This window comes from Arachis stenosperma, chromosome 5, assembly GCF_014773155.1.
Source record: "Arachis stenosperma cultivar V10309 chromosome 5, arast.V10309.gnm1.PFL2, whole genome shotgun sequence".
In the NCBI taxonomy this organism is placed as follows: domain Eukaryota; kingdom Viridiplantae; phylum Streptophyta; class Magnoliopsida; order Fabales; family Fabaceae; genus Arachis; species Arachis stenosperma.
This window is the reverse complement of record NC_080381.1, coordinates 22,908,163-22,932,285: the sequence shown is the minus strand read 5'-3', so window position 1 is coordinate 22,932,285 and position 24,123 is coordinate 22,908,163. Positions and strand designations below refer to the sequence as shown.

The 24,123-nt window shown below is 34.0% G+C and overlaps 1 protein-coding gene across 4 annotated transcripts; it reads left to right on the top strand.

The window, feature by feature from the left end:
- The first annotated feature begins 14,396 nt into the window (after positions 1-14,396).
- Positions 14,397-17,036, top strand: LOC130982472 (uncharacterized). 4 transcript variants are annotated; one of them, XM_057906489.1, is made up of 5 exons: positions 14,397-14,559; positions 14,645-14,782; positions 15,283-15,382; positions 16,265-16,478; positions 16,561-17,036. In XM_057906489.1, exons 1-5 carry the CDS (start codon positions 14,524-14,526, stop codon positions 16,628-16,630), a joined length of 558 nt encoding a protein of 185 aa, XP_057762472.1. In that variant the 5' UTR covers positions 14,397-14,523; the 3' UTR covers positions 16,631-17,036. The 4 variants fall into 4 exon arrangements, with proteins under 4 accessions (XP_057762472.1, XP_057762471.1, XP_057762470.1 ...); XM_057906488.1 differs by having other exon boundaries at positions 16,262-16,478; XM_057906487.1 differs by having other exon boundaries at positions 15,277-15,382.
- Positions 17,037-24,123: the final 7,087 nt, after the last annotated feature.

Genomic DNA, 24,123 nt, shown 5'->3' with positions numbered 1-24,123 from the left:
ATAACAGTTTAATTATCTTGATGTGGTGGCAACACTTTTGTTCTCTGAATGTATGCTTGAACAGTGCATATGTCTTTTGAATTTGTGGTTCATGAATATTGGCTCTTGAAAGAATGATGAAAAAGGAGACATGTTACTGAGGATCTGAAAAATCATAAAAATAATTCTTGAAGCAAGAAAAAGCAGTGAATACAAAAAAAAAAGAAGAAGAGGAAGCAAACGAAAAAAAAAACGAAAAAAAAACGAAAAAGAAAGAAAAAGAAAGGAATAAAGTTGTGATCCAAGGCAATAAGAGTGTGCTTAAGAACCCTGGACACCTCTAATTGGGGACTTTAGCAAAGCTGAGTCACAATCTGAAAAGGTTCACCCAATTATGTGTCTGTGGCATGTATGTATCCGGTGGTAATACTGGAAGACAGAGTGCTTTGGGCCACGGCCAAGACTCAATAAGTAGCTGTGTTCAAGAATCATCATACTTAACTAGGAGAATCAATAACACTATCTGGATTCTGAGTTCCTAAAGAAGCCAATCATTCTGAATTCCAAAGGATAAAGTGAGATGCCAAAACTATTCAGAAGCAAAAAGCTAAAAGCCCCGCTCATCTAATTAATACTGATCTTCATAGATGTTTTTGGAGTTCATTGCATATTCTCTTCTTTTTATCTTATTTGATCTTCAGTTGCTTGGGGACAAGCAACAATTTAAGTTTGGTGTTGTGATGAGCGGATAATTTATACGCTTTTTGGCATTGTTTTTAGTATGTTTTTAGTATGATCTAGTTAGTTTTTATTATATTTTTATTAGTTTTTAGTTAAAATTCACTTTTCTGGACTTTACTATGAGTTTGTGTGTTTTTCTGTGATTTCAGGTATTTTCTGGCTGAAATTGAGGGACCTGAGCAAAAATCTGATCTAGAGACTCAAAAGGACTGCAGATGCTGTTGGATTCTGACCTCCCTGCACTCGAAGTGGATTTTCTGGAGCTACAGAAGCCCAATTGGCGCGCTCTCAACGGCGTTGAAAAGTAGACATCCTGGGCTTTCCAGCAATATATGATAGTCCATACTTTTCCCAAGATTTGATGGCCCAAACCGGCGTTCAAAGTCACCTCAAGAAATTCCAGCGTTAAACGCCGGAACTGGCACCTAAATGGGAGTTAAACGCCCAAACTGGCATAAAAGCTGGCGTTTAACTCCAAGGAGAGTCTCTACACGAAAATGCTTCATTGCTCAGCTCAAGCACACACCAAGTGGGCCCGGAAGTGGATTTTTATGTCATTTACTCATCTTTGTACACCCTAGGCTACTAGTTTTCTATAAGTAGGACCTTTTACTATTGTATTTAGACATCTTGGTAGCTATCTTCTAATTTTATGCTATCTTAGATCATTTGGGAGGCTGGCCATTCGGCCATGCCTAGACCTTGTTCTTATGTATTTTCAACGGTGGAGTTTCTACACACCATAGATTAAGGTGTGGAGCTCTGCTGTACCTCGAGTATTAATGCAATTACTATTGTTCTTCTATTCAATTCCGCTTGTTCTTTGTCCAAGATATCACTTGTTCTTCAACTTGATGAAGGTGATGATTGACACTCATCATCATTCTCACTCATGAACAAGGTGACTGACAACCATTCTTGTTCTACAAGCATATGTGGCTTAGTGAATATCTCTTGGATTCTTTAAAAGGAATCTTCGTGGTATAGGCGAGAACTGATGGCGGCATTCAAGAGAATCCGGAAGGTCTAACCTTGTCTGTGGTATTCTGAGTAGAATTCAATGATTGAATGACTGTGACGTGCTTCAAACTCCTGAGGGCGGGGCGTTAGTGACAGACGCAAAAGAATCACTGGATTCTATTCCGGCCTGATTGAGAACCGACAGATGGATAGCCGATGCTGTGACAGAGCATCAGGGACGTATTTCCAATGAGAGGATGGGAGGTAGCCACTGACAACGGTGAAACCCTTGTATAAGCTTGCCATGGAAAGGAGTAAGAAGGATTGGATAAAGACAGTAAGAAAGCAGAGAGACGGAAGGGAAGGCATCTTCATACGCTTATCTGAAGCTCTCACCAATGATATGCATAAGTATCTCTATCTTTATCTTTATGCTTTATTCGTTTACCACTATACCCATTTGAGTCTGCCTGACTGAGATTTACAAGGTGACCATAGCTTGCTTCATACCACCAATCTCCGTGGGATCGACCCTTACTCGCGTAAGGTTTATTACTTGGACGACCCAGTGCACTTGCTGGTTAGTTGTGCGAAGTTGTGTTTATGCCATGGTATTGAGCACCAAGTCTTTGGAGCCATTACTAGGGATTGTTCTATGTATTAAAAAGTATTGATCACAATTTCGTGCACCACTTGTGCGCAAGGCATGGTTCCTACGCCACTTCCGCATAACTCTCTGTTCAATACCTAAAATTTTTGCATTCATAGCTGACGCGTATGCGTCCTAAACACTTGCGCGTCGAATGCTTTTTTTTTCGGCAGAATGCAGGTGCTGATGCAGAATGTATGAATGAACACAGATAAAAATAAAACAAAATAAAACTAAGAATGAAAAGGAACGATCATACCATGGTGGGTTGTCTCCCACCTAGCACTTTTAGTTATTGTCCTTATGTTGGACATTTGGTGAGCTTCTTGTCATGGTGGCTTGTGCTTGTACTGATCCTTGAATCCCTACCAATGTTTGTAATTCCAATAGCCTCCGGGATCCCAAACTAGGCGCATCAAGCTTCCAAGCAAATTTGAACAAGTGATAAGGCCCTAAGATTGTTGATTGTTGGAATAAATTCTAGGGTCCCAAACCTTGTTTTTACACCCGTCTTCTTATTGATCATCATTGTTCCAACTGGGTGGCAAGCAATCTGAATTCTCACTGAGACATCCAAATAACTTCCTAGACCCATTCAATCGAGCTCTGCACCAATCCTTGCACTTCAACTTGGAGCATGCAACCATATTGAACCTTGCCTGACAACTCCAACCACTAACCATCTTCCTCTTACTCTTAAAGCCACAAAGAGCTCTAAGTTGATCATCCGTCTCAAGTAAACCATATTCAAGTGGGAAAGTAAAGGTCAAGGATAAGAATTTTACCCACTTGAATGTTGTATTGGATGGTAATGGCTTTGGGAGAGGTGTTTCTAATGATCTTGCAAGCTCCACTCCCTTGTGTTCTTTCTTGACAACTTCCACCTCTTTGCAAGCTTCTTCAATTTCAACTTCTTCCTCTTGGTAGCTTTCTTCCAATTCGATCTCTTCTTCATTGCTTACCAAGGGCGTGGGAGGTTGTGCCCCTTCTTCTTTAATATCCATCTCTTGATCAGCCTCTTCAAAGTCTTCAACTATGATATGCCTTGGAGGTTGTACACCCTCCTCAACATCAAATTCAAGCTCCTTAGAAGGAGGCTCTATGACTTGAGGTTCCCATGGAGGTTCTGCATCTCCTAAGTCTTCAACCACTTCCTCTTCTTTGATAATTTTGGCTTTCTTTACTTGCTCTAATACAAAATCAACCTCCTCCTTGATGTCACTTAGTGTAGAGTTGTCTTCACTAATGGCGCTTCCCTCTTGTTCAACCTTCACTAATTCGTCAACTACTTCATCTTCAAGGGGTCTCTCCTACCTCCATCTTTTGGGCCTCTTCTTGCTTCTTTTGAAGTATGAATTCGTGAAACTGATCCATTACATCTCTAAGATGATCCCTTCTCTCTTGGTCTATCTCAATAGCATAATTGGGATCATGTTGCTCTTGTATTGATGGATATGGGTATTCTTGCACGGAGGGTGGTGGTGCACTAAAGTTTGAGGGTTGAATATTGGAGGTAGTGGGTTAGTCCATACGGGATATAAGATTTTGGTGTTTAGAGGTGAGACTAATGAGAGTAAAGGTAAGTGTGGTTTGAAACTCTCTTTGCCCTTGGTGAATAACACCTAGAGTGTTGTTATCCAATGGATGTTGGGGTGGATAGGAGGGTTCATTTGTTGGGAGAAAGGGCTCATAATACGGAGGTGGTTCTTCTTGATAAGGATATAGAGATGGTGTATATTGAGGTGGTGGTTCTAAGTATGGCTTATAAGGCTCTTGGTATGGTGGGTAAGGATTAGGGTCATATGGGGGTGTTTGGTGGTAAGGTGCTTGTGAGTATGGTGGTTCAAAATTATGTTGAAGAGGGGGTTCACAGGCGTATGGTGGTGGTTGTTGATAATCAAAAGAGTGCTCACCATAGCCGTTATCTTGGTATACTTCTTGGAATGGCTCTTGGTCATAGTATGTTGGTGGAGGTTGTTGCCAAGAGGGTTGATCAAATCCTTGTGGCTCCTCTCACCTTTGATTGTCTCATCCTTGATGCATATTCCCATTGTAACTTCCATTCCCTACAACATAATTATAACCACACTCGTAGCCAAATGGGTGAGAATTCATAATAGCAAATAAAAACAAAAACTAATAAAAATAAGCAACTAAGGCCTAAAACTAACAAAAACTAGCAAACAAGCAAAAAGCAAATATCTACAATAACCAATAATAAGACACACGTTTGTAATTCCCCTACAACGGCGCCATTTTGATGAACGGACTTTTGTGTGATCTAGAATTTTACAATAAACTCTCGTTACAAGTATAGTTTCTAGACCAACAATAATTCCTTCATACAAAAGTTTGGTTGTCACAAGTAACAAACCCCTAAAAATAATAACCGAAGTATTCAAACCTCGGGTTGTCTCTCAAAGAATTGCAAGGAAGTGTACTTATAATTGGTTATAGAAAAGTATATTTTTGGGGTTTTGACTGAGAAACAAGGAAAGTAAATTGCAATGGAAATTAAATGATAAAAATGGTCTTGGCAAGGTTTGGTGGTCAAGGATCTCTATCCTTATCACTAACCACAATATGATAATTGCAAGGATTAATCCCACTAAGTCATCCTCTAACAAGTAAAGGAAAGTCAAGTGAGCTATATCAATCCAAGTCCATAAGTCTTAGTTATTCACTAATTGAAGTAATGGAAGCTAGAGTTAATGGCTATCAATTATCAATCACTTGGACATTAGTAACTCAAGAATTCCTAAGTTACCTTCCCAAGCCAAGAACATAAAATTCTACTCTAACATTCTTCCAAGCATTTTATCAAACACTTGGTAAGCACAAAATAAAAGCATAGAAAATTAACAAGAAAAATAAATCTAAACAACCAATTGCAAGCATCAATGACTAACAATTAAAGAGAGTAATAATAGCCATGGAAAACATAAATTGCATTAATATGGAAATTGAATCTAACATCAGAAGTTCACAAACTAAATGGAAAAATAAATAAATCAACAAGAGAAGATAAACTCAGGTGCTAGAGTGATAGAATGTAGAATAGAAACTGAAATAAAGCCAGATAAAAATCTGAATTGGAGAAGAACTAAACCTAAAAACCTAAAACCTAAAACCTAGAGAGAGGAGAGAGCCTCTCTCTCTCTCTAAAACCTACATCTAAAACCTAAAATTATGTGTATGTTTAGTGTCCCTTTGATTCTGCTCCACTCTGAGCCTCTAATATGTATTTTCGGGTATGAAATTGGGCCAAAAATAGCCCAGAAATTGCCCCCAGCGATTTCTGATACGTACAACACATGGCTCCTTCACGCGTATGTGTCACTTGTCTGCCGCACCATCCACGCGTACACGTTGCCTAATAACAAGAAAACTATGGCAAATTTTATATCATTTTGAAGTTCTAGATGTTAGCTTTTCAATGCAACTGAAACCGCCTCATTTGAACCTTTGTAGCTCAAGTTATGGTCAATTCAGTACGAAGAGGTCAGGCTTGATAGCTCAACAATTCCTTCAATTTCTTGTATTCCTTCCACTTTTGCATGCTTCCTTTCCATCCTCTAAGCCATTCTTGCCCTATAAACCCTGAAATCACTTAACACACATATCAAGGCATCGAATGGTAATAAGAGAGGATTAAAAATAGTGAAATTGAGGCCAAAAAAGTATGTTTTCAATCATAGCATCAATTTGGGAAGAAAAATATAAAACATGCGAATTATATGAATAAGTGTGAGTTTAGTGGATAGAATCTACTAAATTAAGCACAAGATAAACCGTAAAATAGGGGTTTATCAGGGCTGATGTTTGTAGATTGGGTTTAGGTATATTATTTGCGATGCTGGCTTATTTAGATATTGTGGCAATTGAGGAATATTGTTTAGGGATGATGAATTGTTATTGTGACGGAGATTTTGTTTAAGTAATGTGGTTTAAGGAAAGGGGTTTACCCGACTTTAGGTAAGACTTAGGAAGGATTTCAAGGGTTTAATAAAGAAAACTATTTTTGGGTTATGAGTTAACTATTTGTATATTATTCTGTATATTTTTTACGGCATTCGTTATCCTTACCGAGAAGATGCGAGGACGACGTTCTCACCCCCTACAGATCTTCTGTTTCAGCAACAGGTTCAAGAACCCTTGACGCGGAGCCGTGACTGAACTACCAAGTTTTGCGTACATATGTATTTGTATTTTCTATGTTTGGCTTATTCTTAAATTTTATTTTTCTCTCGCCCTTGGTATTTTAAAGTGTTGTATTTTTACAGAGGGGTAGGTTTATTTTTTAGTCTTGCTTGAATAGTTATTATGTATTAATAGTAATTATGTAAGTATATGTTTATCGGACATAGTTGAGCTTGAGGTATATATCAAAATAAAAGGATTTTTTTTCTTAAAAACTATCGACAAATTAACGTGCTGAGGCTCAATATTAAATAAATATAGTAGGAAACTAAAGAAATAGAGGTAAGTAGCACTCAAACTTTTAGTACGGTTATGAGGTGCTAAAAGGTAGGATGTTTCATTATGGTATCAGAACAGTTCGTTCCTGTTAGAGCCTTGGGAATGGACTGACTATGCTTCACTGCATACTCTGAGTGTCTGTCATGTAATAGGGTTTGTCTTAATGACAAGAGTTTGAGTTTTAGATGCATGATTGTCTATTGATTAACGATGTTAGCTTACCGTTACATATATGCTGATATTAAGTCTGGCCAACTTAATGTTAATGGTTTATATGTACGGAAAAGTTAATAGGTTATTATAGACGAATCGGAATTGATAGATGATGGATAATGCGAGTCACATGGTTCGAGAATGCTAGGATTTTCTTTTCGTGTTTGGTCTCGACTTATGATTCTCGTTTACGTCGCTTAGGTTGGCATATCGTTTCTTCTTTATTACCCTAATTGAAGTTCCTTGACTCAGATTCCTTCATTGAACCCTGATTTGACCATTCTCTGATCATACTTTATTATTCGTCCATAATCTTGTTTGATTGTATTATTGAGAGTTTGTTTTAGTCTTTCAAAAATATCCATCTTTATCATTGATTATACTTTTCTTCGTGAAGCTGGTGCTCGTTGATCTGATCTTGAACTTATTTTGGTGTAATGCATGATCCTTAAATTTCGAGTGGTTTGAACCTTGAAAGTTTCGATTCAAATTAAGCTAACTGTAATTTGATTCTTTTACTTTATGTCTAATATATATCTTGATTTGGACATATTCTTGATTATCTCTTAAATTCTCGACATCATAGTCCCTAACCTTGAATTCTTCTCCATGATCTGTGTAATTTCTTGACGTGTTTGAGTGCGTGTCAGAATATTAGAATTTTTGAAATAATAAGATCGATTGATTACACTGTTGTTTGGCAACAAGTGAGTTTAAAACCTTGATTAAGTTTGTTGGAAGTTAAAGTTAACAGTTGAGCGAGGATAGAGATGAGAATTCGAAAGGAATGGAAGTTGAAAAATTCTTAATATGATATAAGTGTTGGGAATGACGTTGGATGTTCAAGAGAATTTGAGACGAAGTGATATGCGAGTTGGAGTACAGTAAAATTTTTTATTTGTTAAGAGAATAAGAGCGAGTGAGCGCCACCCATATTATTATACCACGAACCCATCAAACCTGTTTTGAGATTTTTGTATCCTGTTATGCTCTCTTTCCTGTTTTATAAGTAATTAAGATCATGAGGCTTTTTTATATCTAAAACAATTTTTGAAGACAAAAATTTTTATAAGTGGAGTAGGATGTAAGACCCTGGATTTTGAAAAATTAAATAATTAGCTATTTATGAGCTAATATATTATATTGAGATATAATTTTTAAAAGAATTATTTTTTAACAAAAATAATTAAATAAAATTTTATAATTATTAAAGTTTAATTTAGTTATGACTTATTTTATTAGTTTAAATTATTTATTTTAATAGATAAAATTTAAATTGATTTTTATAATTATTATTATTATTATTATCTTTAGTTATTTTATTTGGTTTATGCTATTAAGAAAATAAAGCTAAAAAAAAATGCCAAAGATAGAATATATATATAAAGTATGACACGTATGACACCTAGTTTAGGATAAACAATAACTATATTTTTAATCCTTTTCTATTTAATTTAAGGCAAATTCTTCTATGCCTATAAATTTAGTGTCGAATTTACCGAAGTTATTTTTTATGGTAAGTTTTAAATATTTAAAAATTATTTATTTTTATATTTTTTAAATTAAATACTAATATTTATTCCTTTTTAATAAATTAGGTAACTTTCTATAGGTATGGTAGCAAACACCTTGATTTAATTGGCCTTGTTCCATTTGGTTTAATGGGCCGAAGCCATAAGAGAATCAAAGGAAGAGAAATAAAGAGTAATTTATATGTATACACATGTACATATATAATCATGGATCATTTTTAACTATGACACCTAATCACTTCCATTACATTAATCATCAACTGTATCTTATCTTTTATTTTATTCACCGAGCCTTTGAAAAAAAAAGAGAGAGAGCGAAGCTTTTCTTGTGGAAATCGTGGCCTTCACCAAGACAAAAATATAAAAAAGAAGGCAAAAATTTAAATGTAATTATTTTTATATAAAATTAATAATTAAAAATTATTAAATAATTTTTAATTATTAATTTTTTTATAAAAACAATTGCATGTAAATTAAAAAAAATGATAAGATTTTGTACATTCTTAAGATGATACCCTTAATCGAAGTTAAATCTTACTCATTTAATTTAAACTTAAAATTTTATAAAATAAAAAAATAAGTGTTTAATATCATTAAATCCATAGTATTTTATCATGTATAAGTTTTTTGAAAGAATCTCATATGATATTGATACCCTTAATCGGTTATGCCTTATGACAAAAATTCATGTTATTAGATTTTTAATGTGAAATCTTCGGCAATTATGGTAAAATATAGGTAAATAATATTTAATCAATTAACTTAAAATAATTGTAATTAATAATTATCAATTTTATATTTTAAAAAAATAAAATTTAAATAATTATTAATTAATGATAATTCATTAATATGGAGTATGTATTAGAGGTTTTTGGGTTGTGAGATGGATCGGAAATTTGTGGGTTGAAACAGTGATCGAATTGTCTGACTGGAGTAATGGGTGGTACTTGAAAAGACACTCTGATGTTCAAGTTAGAATTGAATGGATCTAAGAAGTGAAGAGTGTGAAATGGATTACGTCTTTGAGGGGGCTTGGAGCTCTCCTTTACATAGACAGTGGTATTTATTTTATTTTATAAAAGAGAAAGAAGGAGAACTGAGTAGAGAAAAGAAAATACCTTTCTGAGAACAATAAAAATGGGTAATAGTGGAATAATAAAAAATATCTATAGACAAAAAAAAACAAAATTTATAAAAAAGACCGTGTCCATTTTTTTTAAATTCCGTGTTCATTATTGTGCTTCGTAAAAGAGTAGACACAAAAATATAAAAAATATTTTGGAGATAATGTATTTAGTGTCTATATATCTACTTCCAAACACTTTTTAAACATGTGTTGTCTATATATTTGTATCCTGTCTCCAAAAACAATAACTACCTTATATACCTTTAACATTGGTGAACTTAAGAAAACTAATCAAATTATTTCGATGAAGTTCTACCAAAAAAGTAAATTATTTGAAGCTCCCAGCACGTTATGAAAAAGACATAAAATTCCAGTACATATATGGCCATGGACATCAAAATCAACGTTGACAAATAAATACATGATGCCACGAAGTTCAATAATCATTATTATGGTACAATGTAGAGTCTAGACCTTATAAGAGATGAACATATGTTGGACAAAGAGACGATAATGAAATCAAGCTAAGAAATAATAATGGAATTTTGTTTAGACCACTGATCACTTTAATTGCTGACCTTTGTCTTTGTGTATCAAAACATTACTCTATCGATCAATTTTAGTTTGCTTTGATACTGATTATTATTATCCCAACATATCATCTCCCGAAGCGTACTTCATTCTTTAGGATTTATAGAAAAAAAAGGCATTTACGTATAGTAGTGGCCGGCAACTTAGGAATCAGATGAGAATGAATATGATGTCACTTTTCTGGGTGGAACTTGAACTGTGTCATATTGAATTGTTTGGTGAACTTGCATAAATAAAAAGCTTACATAACATAAAGGATTAGAATACTTTTTCTTGTGATAAACTGCCCTGCAAAATTAAAGCTAACACTTAACTATGTCTTGGACTAGCAAGGGATTATCAACTAAATTTGCCCTTGTCTTTCACCAAATTCTTATAGTTCATAACTTCATATACATAAATATATAATAATTAATTTTAATAGTTGATTTTGACGTACACATAATATTTTTATCAAAATATAACATCTAATTTGCTAATTACTTCTTAATACATCATAATATTAGGTGAACACATTATTTTTGTAATAAATTTAACCGAATCTTTTTTTTTCTTCTTCTTATGCATCTTCTTTTTCTTTTTAAATTGATTTTTGTTGTGACTAATAAACTATGTAATTAATTTAGTTGAATTTTGTTACCAAAATGTCTTGATCATATAACATTACTAATCTAAATATCTCCAATAATTTTTTAAAAATATTTGAGAAACAATAAAATAATATAAAATAACTCAAAATTATTTTCTTTTGCATTAAAATTTTTTTATTTTATATTACTTATTTATTGTTAAAATAAATAAATAATTTTATATATAATAAATATATAATTATAAAGATTAAATATATAAATTATAAATATTAAATTAAATAAAATAATTTTGCTTTATCATCTTCATCTCTCTAAAAGGATTACCGCAATTTTTTAGCTCTCTCCAACCTCTTTGAAGCCAATAATTTATAATACCAACACCACTTTGAAGTATTATATTTGATTTAATTATTGTATTGATTTTTATCGTTTTATAAAATTTGTAAATTTTTTTTAATTAGATTCCTATAATATTTTTAATTTTGTAATTAGATTCTTTTGTATAAAAAATATTAAAATTAACGAAGTATTCTTTCTAATTGTACATACTTTTAATTAACGTGAAAAGTCAGACGAAGTCAATTTCACGTGAAGTTGATAGTCAAAAGCCATTAGATGAAAATTTAGTCAAATTAGTTAAATCATCTAATGGCTCTCAGGTATCAACTTCACGTGAAGTCGACTGCACCTAAGTTTTCACTTTTAATTAAATTAAAAAAATATTTTATTAATTTTAACATTTTTTATACTGATAAAGATTTTATTATAAAATTAAAAATAATATAAAAATTTAATTAAAAAATATAAAAATTTAATTATAAATTTAATAAAATTATATCTATTTGACAAATTAATTAAACCTTAAAAAAAATATTGGATACGCGTCGCTACGTATAATTGTTAGTTTTGCCGTAAGTCTCAACTCTCAAGCACCCACGACAATTATGGATGTACGTACTTTCGAAACACAAATTTCACTAAGGTAATCTAATTATATGGGCTTAAATTAGATCAGTCTGATTGTTTTCTATAAGGAAAAAAAATTAATCCAAAATATTTATTATAAATTAAAATAAAATTATTTATCTATAAAATATATAAAGGAAATTCTTTATTTTGAGTGTGCAACTTTTCTTTCAATTTCTAAAATATCATCTTTTCTATATATTAAGAATATTATAAAATATATTTTTATATTTAAAATATTTAAATTCAAGACTAAAAATATTTCCCAACTTGATATATCTGTTATTAACTTCTTATTATATATTAAATTAAAAAAATGGATGGATTAATATTTGTAAAATGATAAACTGATAATTGATAAAGTAACCAGTGGTAAATGTGCAAGCAGCGTTGAGAGACAAAACGAAATGTACCTAAACGAGAGTTGACAAATTTTTTTCAAAATTTATGTGCAATTTTCTTTACTTAAAATTGTTAGTTAAAATTTGATAAATAATTTAAAATATTTAATTAAATTATTATTTAACTATTTATAACTATTAATTTTATGTGAAAATATTTGTACGAGAGTTTTTAACCAATATTTAAGGTGTTTTTTGAAGAAAGAATTTAAATAATAAATATTTATATTAAAAGTAACTTATAAATTAGTTATTTTTTATTTGATTTTTTAATTCTAAAAATATTTATTTTAAGAAAAAGAGTAAAGTATCATTTTTGTTCTCAATGTTTGGGATAATTTTTAAAGTTGTCCCAAACATTTCAATCATCCTATTTAAGTCTCTAACGTTTTAAAATTAACTCAATGTTGTCTTGCTGTTAGGGATCCGTTAACAGAATTGATGGTGGAACAAAATTGAAACGATTTTAAAACGTTAGGGACTTAAATAAGACGAAAACATTAAGGACAAAAACGATATATAGAAATAAATTTTAGTTTTATTTTTCAATAATATCAATTATTTTTTAATCACATCTAAGTAAATTACACTTAATCATATTACTTTCGCTCTAAATAAATTTATTTTTTTTTTTATAATTTTACACTTAAAGTTATAAGTTAATATAAAAATATAAAAAAATTTATTTAGAATGAAAGTAGTGTGATTAAGTGTAATTTATTTAGATGTGATTAAAAAATAATTGAATATTATATACAGTAAAAAAATTGATATTTTGAAAGATAAAATTAAAATTTATTTCTATATATCGTTTTGATCCCCCAATATTTTCATTCTATTTAAATCCCTAACGTTTCAAAATCATTTCAATTTTCTCCCGCCGTCAATCCTGTTAACGAATCCGTAACGTCAGGACAACATTGAGCCAAATGTTAGGGACAACTTTGAGACTTACTCCAAACGTTAAAGACAAAAACAATATTTTACTCTAAAAAATAATAAAAAACTTTTATTTTAAAAAAAAAGTTATTTTTTTAATTTTTTTATAAGTACTTAAATAATTTTTTAAAAAGTTATAATTTAATTTTAAAATTTACATTAAATATTAATACTATAATCTTTTATAAATTAAAAATAAAAAATATGGGTGTGTTTGGCAAATATGTTGGGAGAAAAAAAACACGTTACAATTTCTTGAAAACTCAATTTTTTGTTTGGCTAATTTTTCTCTCTATGAATGCAGAAATGATTTTTTGTAAACAAAATCTCGTTTAAAAGAAGCAACAATTTCTAGCTTCTGCCAACTTTTGCCATTGACATTCAACATTTATTTTTCTTTTACCAAGTTTATTCTTTATACATATTATTGCATTATTTATAAAATTTTTATTATTTTTTTTATATGAACTCTTTTTTTTATTATTTATTATTTATATTTTTATTAATTTTTTGTTTCACATTATATATTTTTATAATTGTAATTTTGGTACATTATATTTATTATTATCTTTTTATAATATAATTTATTGATCCTATTAGGTAAAATAAATTAAAAAAATTAATCACAAATAATAATGATAATAGTAAAAAATTATACCATACTAAAAAAAATAATAAAAATACTAAAAATATACTATATAAAAACATATAAAAAATATATAAAAATTAAACATATATAAAAAATAATATTATAATTTAATATCATGTCTTTTTTAGTAATTATTTATCTAAAAGTGATTTTAATTAATATTATCTAAATAATATTTATTTTATTAAAATTAATTTTGGTATAAAATTGCCAAACATAAATTATGTTAGCACAAACTTATTTTTATTCAAAATTAATTCTATAAAATTACTTTCATTTAAATTCTAATTTCACATACCACAATCCAAACATACACTATAAAATTAAGGTAAAAACTCAGTTACAGTAAACTTTACGTAAAATTAATAACTGAAAATTGTTAAATAAAAATTTAATCAAATCAATTAAATTATTTAATGTCTTTCAACTATCAATTTCACGACAGCTAAATTTTTACCTAAATTTAATTGAAATTAGTTGAAAAAGATGAAAGTGTATGGATAGACTAAAATTCACGTGAGAAGAATATTATTTAACATTAAAAGGCGAGAGGGAAAAGACGTACTCCAAAATGATATAAATAAAAGTTTGGAAAGACAAAATGCATCTGTAATCTACTGTGTCGTGTGCCTTTGCCGCTCTCTCTGTCTCTCTCTTCTGGTTGGGACTGGGGAAATATACATAGTCTTGGGAGGTCAATTAGAGTGTATGCCCGCTATGGAAATAGCAGAAACTCCTAAGTTGGCAAGAATCCTTCTTAATTAGCTACCTTGCTTTCTTAATTCTTTAATTCTTTATTTTGTAACTGTTCCATTGCCATTTGTCACAGCCTCTGGATTTGGATCGCTTTGCTGCCGATAGCTTTGTCATTCACATCGATGCCTTCTCTTCCTCTTCCCCCACCACCACTGCCGCCGCCACCACCACCACTACCACTCCTCCTCCTAATAATAATCCCAGAATCACGGTACTCCTCTCCCTCTACTTTCCTAAATCATATTTACTCTTCTCTTTCTTCTCTTGCTCCAATTTATTCATAATTTAGACTCCTCAAAGCTCAAAGTTACTAGCCTCACTTTTTTTTTATTATTTTTTCCGTGCATTATTATTGCTGTTGGCCTATTGCACTTATTAATCTTAATGATAAGCTTCGCAATCATGCTCCCATTTTCCACTGTCGTTAATTTATAATTTATTATTAGTATTATGCACTGAACTGAAAGGACAATATCCATTGATTTTTCTTTTTTCTTTTTTTTTTTTTGGCGCCCACTGGTTCAAGTGCCTTTCTCAAGATTATTGCTAGTACTACCAATTATTTCGCCCTTAACATTTATTTTGAATGGATTATGAAAGGTTAAAATTACAGCATCAGCAGGCTATCGAATTTAACCATTTTAACTGTGTAACTCTTTTAGTCTTATAAAATTTTATTTTAAAAAATAACTTCAAAAAAAAAAGTTGCAGAGGAGCCTTTCTAGGAAAGGATCTCAGCGTGGGGGCGGGAGGAAGGTGAATGGAAATGCAACACTTCATGATAAGGATACTGCTACATCCTCACCAAAAGGTACTCTTGTAATTCCTTGTAAATTATATTATATTTTGTTTTATATGAATATCTGATAAGCCAGGGGGGACCATGCGATCCGCCTATATTGTTTCTTTTGTTTTAGCTGAACAGAATTATTATAATATAACGTAATTATCACCGCATTTGTTTGTTTGCATTATTATTAGCTGGCCATGGTTCATTGTAGATGTAAGACAGTAAAAGTAGAACACAACCACAGAGGTGACAAAATAAACTTGTCCTTCATTCCTCTATACATTAATTTGTTATGTCTCAATTAATTAAAAATATTTTATTATCAAGCTGTGCATGTGTGGGGTGCCCCTGATTGAAGGTCTCACCTTGCTGGATTATTATAATCGCCGTCTCTATCATCATCATCATATAGAACGATAAACATCTATCGGTTATATATGTATAGGTTGTAAGTGAAAGTGAAAGAGGACCCTACGACTGCGGGGTCAAACATATATAGCAGAAGGATGATTACATTTACATGGCTAGCTAGTTGGTTAGGGGAAAGTGAATGATTACATTACATTTACATGCCTAGTTTGGTGCAAGTACATTGGAATGGTAGTTTTTGGGGTTGGGGACTTGGGGCCACAAGTTGTGAAATAGATATAACAAAGGTGAAGACTCAGTTACAATCGACTTCATGTGAAGTTGATAGCTGAGAGTTATTAGATAAAAATTTAGTCAAATAAGTGAAATCATCTAACGGCCCTAGTTATCAACTTCATGTGAAGTCGAGTGTACCTAAGTTTTCACCTATAACAAATTCCCTTTTACCACTTGTATTGTATTGTATATGTATAGTTTTTTTTTCTTTGTATTGGTATGATGGGTGGAATTGATGATTGAAGTTGTGTGCAGCAGTTGGTGGGTCATGCACGCCCGAAAAGGCCGCACTACTGGGAGTAGGGTCCATCGATCATTCCATCAACCCACACATCCATCATCAGATTCCTGTAACACCCACCGGCACCACCGCTGCCGAAAGTGCCAAATCTCTTACTCGTAGAAATAGTTTCCGACGCTCTTCTTTGTGGGCCCTTGACCCTAGAAGGGTACTCCTGTTCTTGGCTACCTTGTAAGTACACTTATCCTTTGTCATCTTATTACTCTCTGTCTTTTGATTTGCTCTAATTGGTGATGCTGTGGAACAAAAACAGGTCAAGCATGGGAACAATGTTGCTGATATACTTCACTCTTGCAATCAGTAAGCAAAATTCAGATGACTGATGATTGATTTCAATGAACCCCGATTATAGGGTATACATATATACATGCGGATAAAAGGGCATGCGTTGCGGAGAAAAGACAGAACATACACCGGAATAGAAATGTGCATTTGGCTACTGGCGATTACGACGATAGATAAATGCAAACACAGAAGACATGTTTAATTTATGCCAACGGAAGACAAAACAGATCACACGGCATTGCGCATTAGTTTAGCCTATTGCAGTGCATGTGGAGGATCAGAAATCACTGTTTTGCTCTTACGTTGATGAAATGAATTAGCATGTGATGAACGTTAATCTTACTCCTTGTTTTCCGCATATATATATGTATATGTATATATGTATGTTGTCAACTATAGTTTCAGCTTGAGCAGAGGGAAAGAAAAGAAAACCAATATTGAATATACTTGTATAGTGTTTGCCTACGCGGCTGACACAAGCGCATCCATCCCTAAAGGCTTTTTTTTTTCCCATTTTGTAAGAAATAGTGTGCAATTCAGGGACAAAAGAAAGAACGACGATTCATTTTTAAGCACTCCTTTTTCGGAGTAGACTAGGTACTTAGCAAATGTCACATGAAAGTGACAAATGAACGAACAACTACTGATGTTGTGAGAGATCATGCTATGCTAACGATACCTTGTGTTGTCATCAACAATAAAATATCGAGTTTAATACATACTAAGGTGCGTGGGAAAAATTAAATCGCTAATCCGAAACTCCTACTTCATCAAATGACAAGCTCAAGGAGACATTCCAACGAAAGATAAAAAAGAAATAAGAACTGCAGAACAAATATAATAGACGGTAAGAACAAGTTATATCTTGCTTAGGCCATTTATCATAACACATATTTGACTTCTAACTCAGAAATTGAAGAATCCAGTTACAACTTACAACATTCCTCTCCATCCCCTAGTAGTTGTTGAGTTTCGTCCATGTGCTTGTTTCAGTCCTACTAAGCAGCAAGATGGGAACTCCCTGAGTCTCGTATTATTTTGCAAAAATACTGTGTACACTAAAATTAATCTAGTTATCAATATAAAATATATATTGTTGAGTTTAGTGAACTAAATCATGATTAAGATGATGACTAAATATTATTGGGTTAATTATCAATTTTTTGTATAATGTTGTTTGGTTTAGTGTGTAGAAATTAAACTAAGTTGAAATTGGCCCAAGAAACATGAAGTTAAGCCCCAACTGAATTTGGCCCAAATACACACACTCAATGTCCAATGTTCATCTGCCTCTACCTCAAATGCTTCTCATCTCAAACAAAAATAGACCCTTAGCAAAATAAAAGAATAAAAACACATTGGCCCAAACCAAGCCTGATTTGGTGATTCATAACCAAAACTTACACTTCTGAAACTTGAACTTCAATTCATTTGAATTCATTCTCACATCCACCGAACTAACAATTCTCTCTTCTCTCTCTTCTCTTTCTTTAACATCACATCATCTCTGAAGCAAGAAAAAAGAAAAGAAAATGGGCTACAACAAGAGAGAAGATCTCAACCGAACAGAGAATCACAAAAATGAGATTTCTCCATTTGTACTTCATCAAGGAACGTTGAAGAAATCAACTAGGCTACAAGCACCGAACCGGAAACTATGAAGAAATTGAAGTCGATGGTGCTTTGCTTTGAATCAATAGTCAAGAAACAAACTTGGGGCCAAAGTAAAGACGAACGACCTAGATTCAAGATTCTTGAAGAAAAAAGTTGAGAGAGAAAGGTATAGTTGCATGTCACTACTTCTGCTCTCTCTTACCTCTGTGAACGCCGCTGCTGATTCTAATCTTGGAAGAAAAAAAAACCATGTGTTAATCAAGGTTTCAAGCCTAGGAAGCTTCACTCTTCTATAATAAGGGTGAACGGCCAAGAATTGGAGCAAGGAGTGAGAGCACACGTTTGGATTCCCATAGCTCTTTGAGCCGTTTATTCTTCGGATGAGCTCCCTCTCCTTAACGAGTTGGACCCAGGGAAGACTGTCAAGAAAGACCACAACCAAGGACGAACTAGAAAAGGTAACATTTTATGATAACCCTAACAAATTCACATACATTGGTAGTGCACTTTCAGGACAGGAAAGATCTCGGCTAATACAAATTCTACAAGACAACGCCGATCTCTTGGCGTGGACCCTGGCAGACATGCCAGGAATAGACCCCGGCATCATTTGCCACGAACTTGCTGTAGATCCATCGATCAAACCCATCGCACAGAAAAAGCGCAACCTCAGAACAGAAAGGAGGCAAGCATCCCTTGAGGAAACAACAAAGCTACTAGCAGCAGGTTTTATTAAAGAAGCATGGTTCCCAACATGGTTATCAAACGTCGTCATGGTATGAAAAAGCACAGGTAAATGGCGCATGTGCGTCGACTTTACTATTCTCAATAAAGCATGTCCTAAAAATGCATACCCGTTTCCTTGTATTGACAAATTAGTGGACAACGCTTCAGGCTTCAAATGTTTGAGCTTCATGGATGCATATTCTGGGTATAACCAAATTCTAATGCATCCAGAGGACCAGCATAAGACAGCCTTTATAACAGAATTTGGCAATTTTTGTTATAGAATAATGCCTTTTGGCCTTAAAAATGCAGGTGCAACATATCAACGCCTAATGGACAAAGTCTTTAGTCAATAGATTGGACAAAATATGGAGGTGTATGTCGACGACATGGTGATCAAGACCACAGCAGAAGACTCCCACTGCAATGATCTGACCGAGGTCTTCCACCAAGTCCGAGCATACAATATGAAACTTAATCTCGAAAAGTGCACCTTTGGCATACAAGGAGGAAAATTTTTAGGCTTCATGTTAACATCCAGAGGAATTGAGGCAAATCCCGAAAAATGCACCGCCATCCTCAACATGGCCAGTCCGAGGACTGTGAAGGAAGTTCCAAAACTGACTGGAAGAATTGCAGCTCTGTCACGGTTCTTGCCAACAATAGGAAATAGGTCATATCATTTCTTTCAAACCATATCAAAAGGTAAACAATTTGAGTGGACCGAGGCTTACGAAAAATCTTTTACAGAATAAAGGCCATGTTAACATCTCCCCAGATACTACAAAAATCAGAGTTCGGTAGGCTGTTTTATTTATATTTATCTATTGCTGACCAAGCTATAATTTTAGCTCTTGTATTTGAACCAGGGAAAGCATAAAAGCCAGTATACTTTGTCAGCAAGGTTTTTGAATCAGCCGAAAAAAGATACCCAAAATTGGAACAATTGGCTCTGACCTTGGTGATCACTGCTCGAAGACTCAGACATTATTTTCAAAGTCATACCATAATAGTTAAGACAGACCAACCACTCTGGCAGATCTTAACAAGGCCGGAAGTAGCGGGGAGACTAATAAAATGGTCTATTGAGTTATCAAAATTTGACATTCAGTACCAACCAAGACCAGCACTGAACTCACAAATTTTAGCCGACTTCATCTCAGAGTGGACCAATCCACGCAAACAGCCTGAACCAAAGAACTGGGTTTTGTATGTGGATGGGGCCTCTAACAACGACGGAACGAGAGCAGGAATCATATTGGATGATGGAAGGAACATAACAGTCGAACAATCAATACGATTCTGCTTCAAAGCCAGTAGTAACCAAGCAGAATACGAAGCTCTTATTGCGGGAATGACCCTCGCACTAAGACTTCAGGCACCTGGAATCACGGTACATTGTGACTCTCTTCTGGTGGTCCAACAGGTAAATGGAACATTTCAGGTAAAAGATGCTCTACTAGAAAGGTATTGGCATTTAGTGAAGAAACTCATTTCAAAATTCAAAAACTTTGAAATTTATCACATACAAAGAGAAAATAACAACCGAGCTGATATTTTATCCAAATTGGCAACAACAAGAAAAACAAAAAATCTACCAAAACTCTCACAACTAATGCTAGAAAAGCCTAGCATAAACCTAACACATATACTGAGCATTTTGCAAGACGAAGACTGGAAGACTCCGATAATAACATACATCAGCAGCGGAATACTCCCATCAAACAAAGCTAATCCAAAACTCTTCAAAAGACGGGCTAGCTTCTACACAATGCTGAGAACCGAGCTATACAAGCGCGGATTCTCCAGACCACTCCTCAAATGCCTTAACAAGGAAGAGGCAAATCTGGCAATAGACGAGATCCACGAAGGAGTATGCAGTAACCACATTGGTGGCCGAGCACTCGCAGCAAAGCTGGTCAGGGCTGGGTACTATTAGCCAACCATGAAAAGAGATTGCACGAGCAAGGTCCAAAAGTGTGATAACTGTTAGAAGCACGGAAGGTGATACACAGCCCGGCTGAGGTCTTACATAGCTCAGAAGTAAGTTGGCCTTTTTACAAATGGGAAATGGACATCCTAAGACCTTTTCCAAAGGCACCAAGTCAGGTAAAATTTCTTTTAGTTTGCATAGATTACTTCTCCAAATGGATAGAGGCACAACCATTAGCACGAATCACAGCCGACAAGGTACAATCTTTCCTTTGGAAAAACATAATCTGCAGATATGGAATACCAGGTGAACTCATATATGATCATGGAAGACAATTCACTGATTCTCGACTTGCTTCATTCTTACAGAATTTTCACATCAAACATCACTTTAGCTCAGTCGAGTACCCTCAGACAAATGGTTAGGCAGAAGCCGCCAACCAGGTCCTCTTACAAGCTATGAGAAAAAGGCTGGGCAATGCAAAAGGAGAATGGGCAGAGCTAGTCCCAGAAGTATTATGGGCCTACAATACAACAGTACACTCCTCCACAAGGGAAACCCCTTTCCGATTAGTATACGGCACAAAGGCAATGATCACGGTGGAGGTATCCAACCCCACGCTTAGAGTCCATCTATGAGATGATGACAACAACGATAATACACAAAAAGCTGAGCTTGACGTAATTGAAGAATCTAAAGAAGAGGCATCCCTCAAACAAAGGACATTACAGCAGGTGGTGCAACGAAGATACAATAAAAAAGTCATCCCCAGAGCATTTATAGAAGGAGATCTAGTACTAAGAAAGATCGAAGAAGCTCGGCAACCACCTGGACATGGCAAGTTATCAGCCACATGGGACGGACCTTACAGAGTCACCAGAGCATTCGGAAAGGGGGCCTACTCACTGCAAAAACTTAGTGGGGAGCCCATCTCAGGAACATGGAACGTCTCATCACTCAAGCAATATTTCTCTTAGATAGTATAGCTCGGCAAGTGATGGTACTCTTTTTCCTCCTCATGAGTTTTTTCACCCACATTGGGTTTTTGCTCAAGAGAAGGTTTTAATGAGGCCGAATGCCAACCACAAATTTTCCTGTAAAAATTCTTTCTCATACATAAATAAACAATACACGTTTCAATGAAAAACGAATCATAGCAAATATTAGGTCATAACCATTTCACTGTCAATAATGCCTACAAAATATAACCGAGCTTCATACTCTTATCCTTCTCCTCAGCCTCTTTAGATAATTCAGCAATAGTGACAGAGTTCACGTTCTCAGCCTCAAAAACAAGCTCTTGTGTTCGGCCAATGGACACAAGACGAGCTCCAATAACCTATAAAACCACAACTAGTCAGAAAACAAACAGACAATCTTGAAAAGAAACAAAATTGAAAAAAAACATACCTGCAAAAATCGGCTAACTCCCAAAGGGCTGACCTTACTAACCATATCCACGTCCTCAGGAAACTGAGTACATTGGTCGGCCAAGGTCATAAAAGGAAACAACTTACTCCAGAGAGATTTTGCATGATCCTCAACCAAATAGCCATGGAGGACTTTTTGGGACTCATAGGATGACTCTACCAAATCAAGCTGAACTCCATCCTCATCCCTTAGGTCAGCACTCTTTGAGCTCTTTGAGCTGTTTATTCGGACGGATCACTTCTCCTTCATGGTTTTCATGTTGCAGTTCTTTTTCTCAGTTTAGTCTGTCTGAGTTTTATTGGTAAAAGGCAAACATGGTGAGGTTTGTAAGAAAAAGCCAATGAGTAAAAAAAGACAGAGAGTTAGACTTAGAGAAAAAATCTAACTTATTTCAGAAATCCTTTGTATGTATTTCTGTTTTGTGGTCATGATCCTGGGGGATTCCCTTACAAGTTGGGTTAGCACTTTGCAGTTGAAAGCTAAGGTGAGTCCTAATCAAGTTTAGATTGGGTTAGAATTTGGACTTGTCCCAGATAGGATTGGGTAGATCCTAAGGAGAATTGGTAATTGTAATCTATTGAAAAGATAGTGAAATTTTATAATTGTTGTGATGGAGACTGGATGTAGGCTGTATTGCATTGGGTAGCTGAACTAGGATATTAGCCTCATGGCCTTGTAGTTTGCAATATCTGCAAATGACGGAGCCCTCTGATTCATTAAGAGTTGCTCATCCGGGAAGGTCTCAGTCACAGAAGTGGGTTCTTGATTCCCTTCTTTAGGCTCAATCCTGGAAAGATGGTCAGCAACTTGATTCTCTGACCCTTTCCTATCTCTAATCTCAATATCAAACTCCTAAAGAAGGAGTACCCACCTAATCAATCTTAGTTTAGAATCCTGCTTAAAAGGTACTTAAGAGTAGCATGGTCAATAAAAACAATAATCTTAGAACTAATTAAATAGGACCTAAACTTATCAAAAACATAAACTACAACCAGTAATTCTTTTTTTATAGTTGTGCAATTCTTTTGCGCGTCATTTAGCACACGGCTAGCATAGTAAATGATGTGCATAAGCTTGTCTTATCTTTGTCCTAGGACGGCTCCAATAGCATAATGACTGGCATCACACATCAATTCAAATGGTAAATCCCAGTTGGGAGGAGCTATGATAGGAGCAGAGACAAGCCTAGCTTTCAGAGTTTCAAAGGCATGCAAACAATCATTATCAAAATTAAAAGGAATGTCCGCAACCAAGAGGTTGCTCAAAGGTTTTGCAATCTTAGAAAAATCCTTTATAAATCTCTTATAAAATCCTACATATCCCAAGAAACTCCGGATTGCCTTAACATTAGTGGGTGGTGGTAATTTTTCGATTACCTCCACCTTAGCTTTATCAACCTCAATTTCTTTACTTGAAATCCGGTGCCCAAGAACAATACATTCAGTGACCATAAAGTGATATTTTTCCCAATTTAAAACAAGGTTTGTTTCTTGGTGTCGTTTTAAGACAAAGGAAAGATGCTTAAGGCATGAATCAAAAGAATTACCAAAAATAGAAAAATCATCCATAAATACCTCAATGAACTTTTCAACCATATTTGAGAAAATAGAGAGCATACACCTCTGAAAAGTTATTGGGGGCATTACAGAGTCCAAACGGCATCCTTCTGTAAGCAAATACTCCAAAGGGACAAGTGAATGTTTTCTTCTCTTGATCTTCAGAGTCCACTTCAATTTCATTATAGCTAGAATATCCATCTAGAAAATAATAAAAAGCATGGCCGACTAACCTATCAAGTATCTGATTAATGAAAGGCAGGGAAAAGTG

Bases quoted from the DNA above. Each gene is read 5' to 3' on its own strand.
- LOC130982472 (XM_057906486.1), top strand. From the start codon at position 14,524: ATGCCCGCTATGGAAATAGCAGAAACTCCTAAGTTG. The intron at 14,783-15,276 runs GTACTCCTCTCC...CAAAAAAAAAAG, and splicing joins ATAATAATCCCAGAATCACG to TTGCAGAGGAGCCTTTCTAG. The intron at 15,383-16,261 runs GTACTCTTGTAA...AGTTGTGTGCAG, and splicing joins TGCTACATCCTCACCAAAAG to CAGTTGGTGGGTCATGCACG.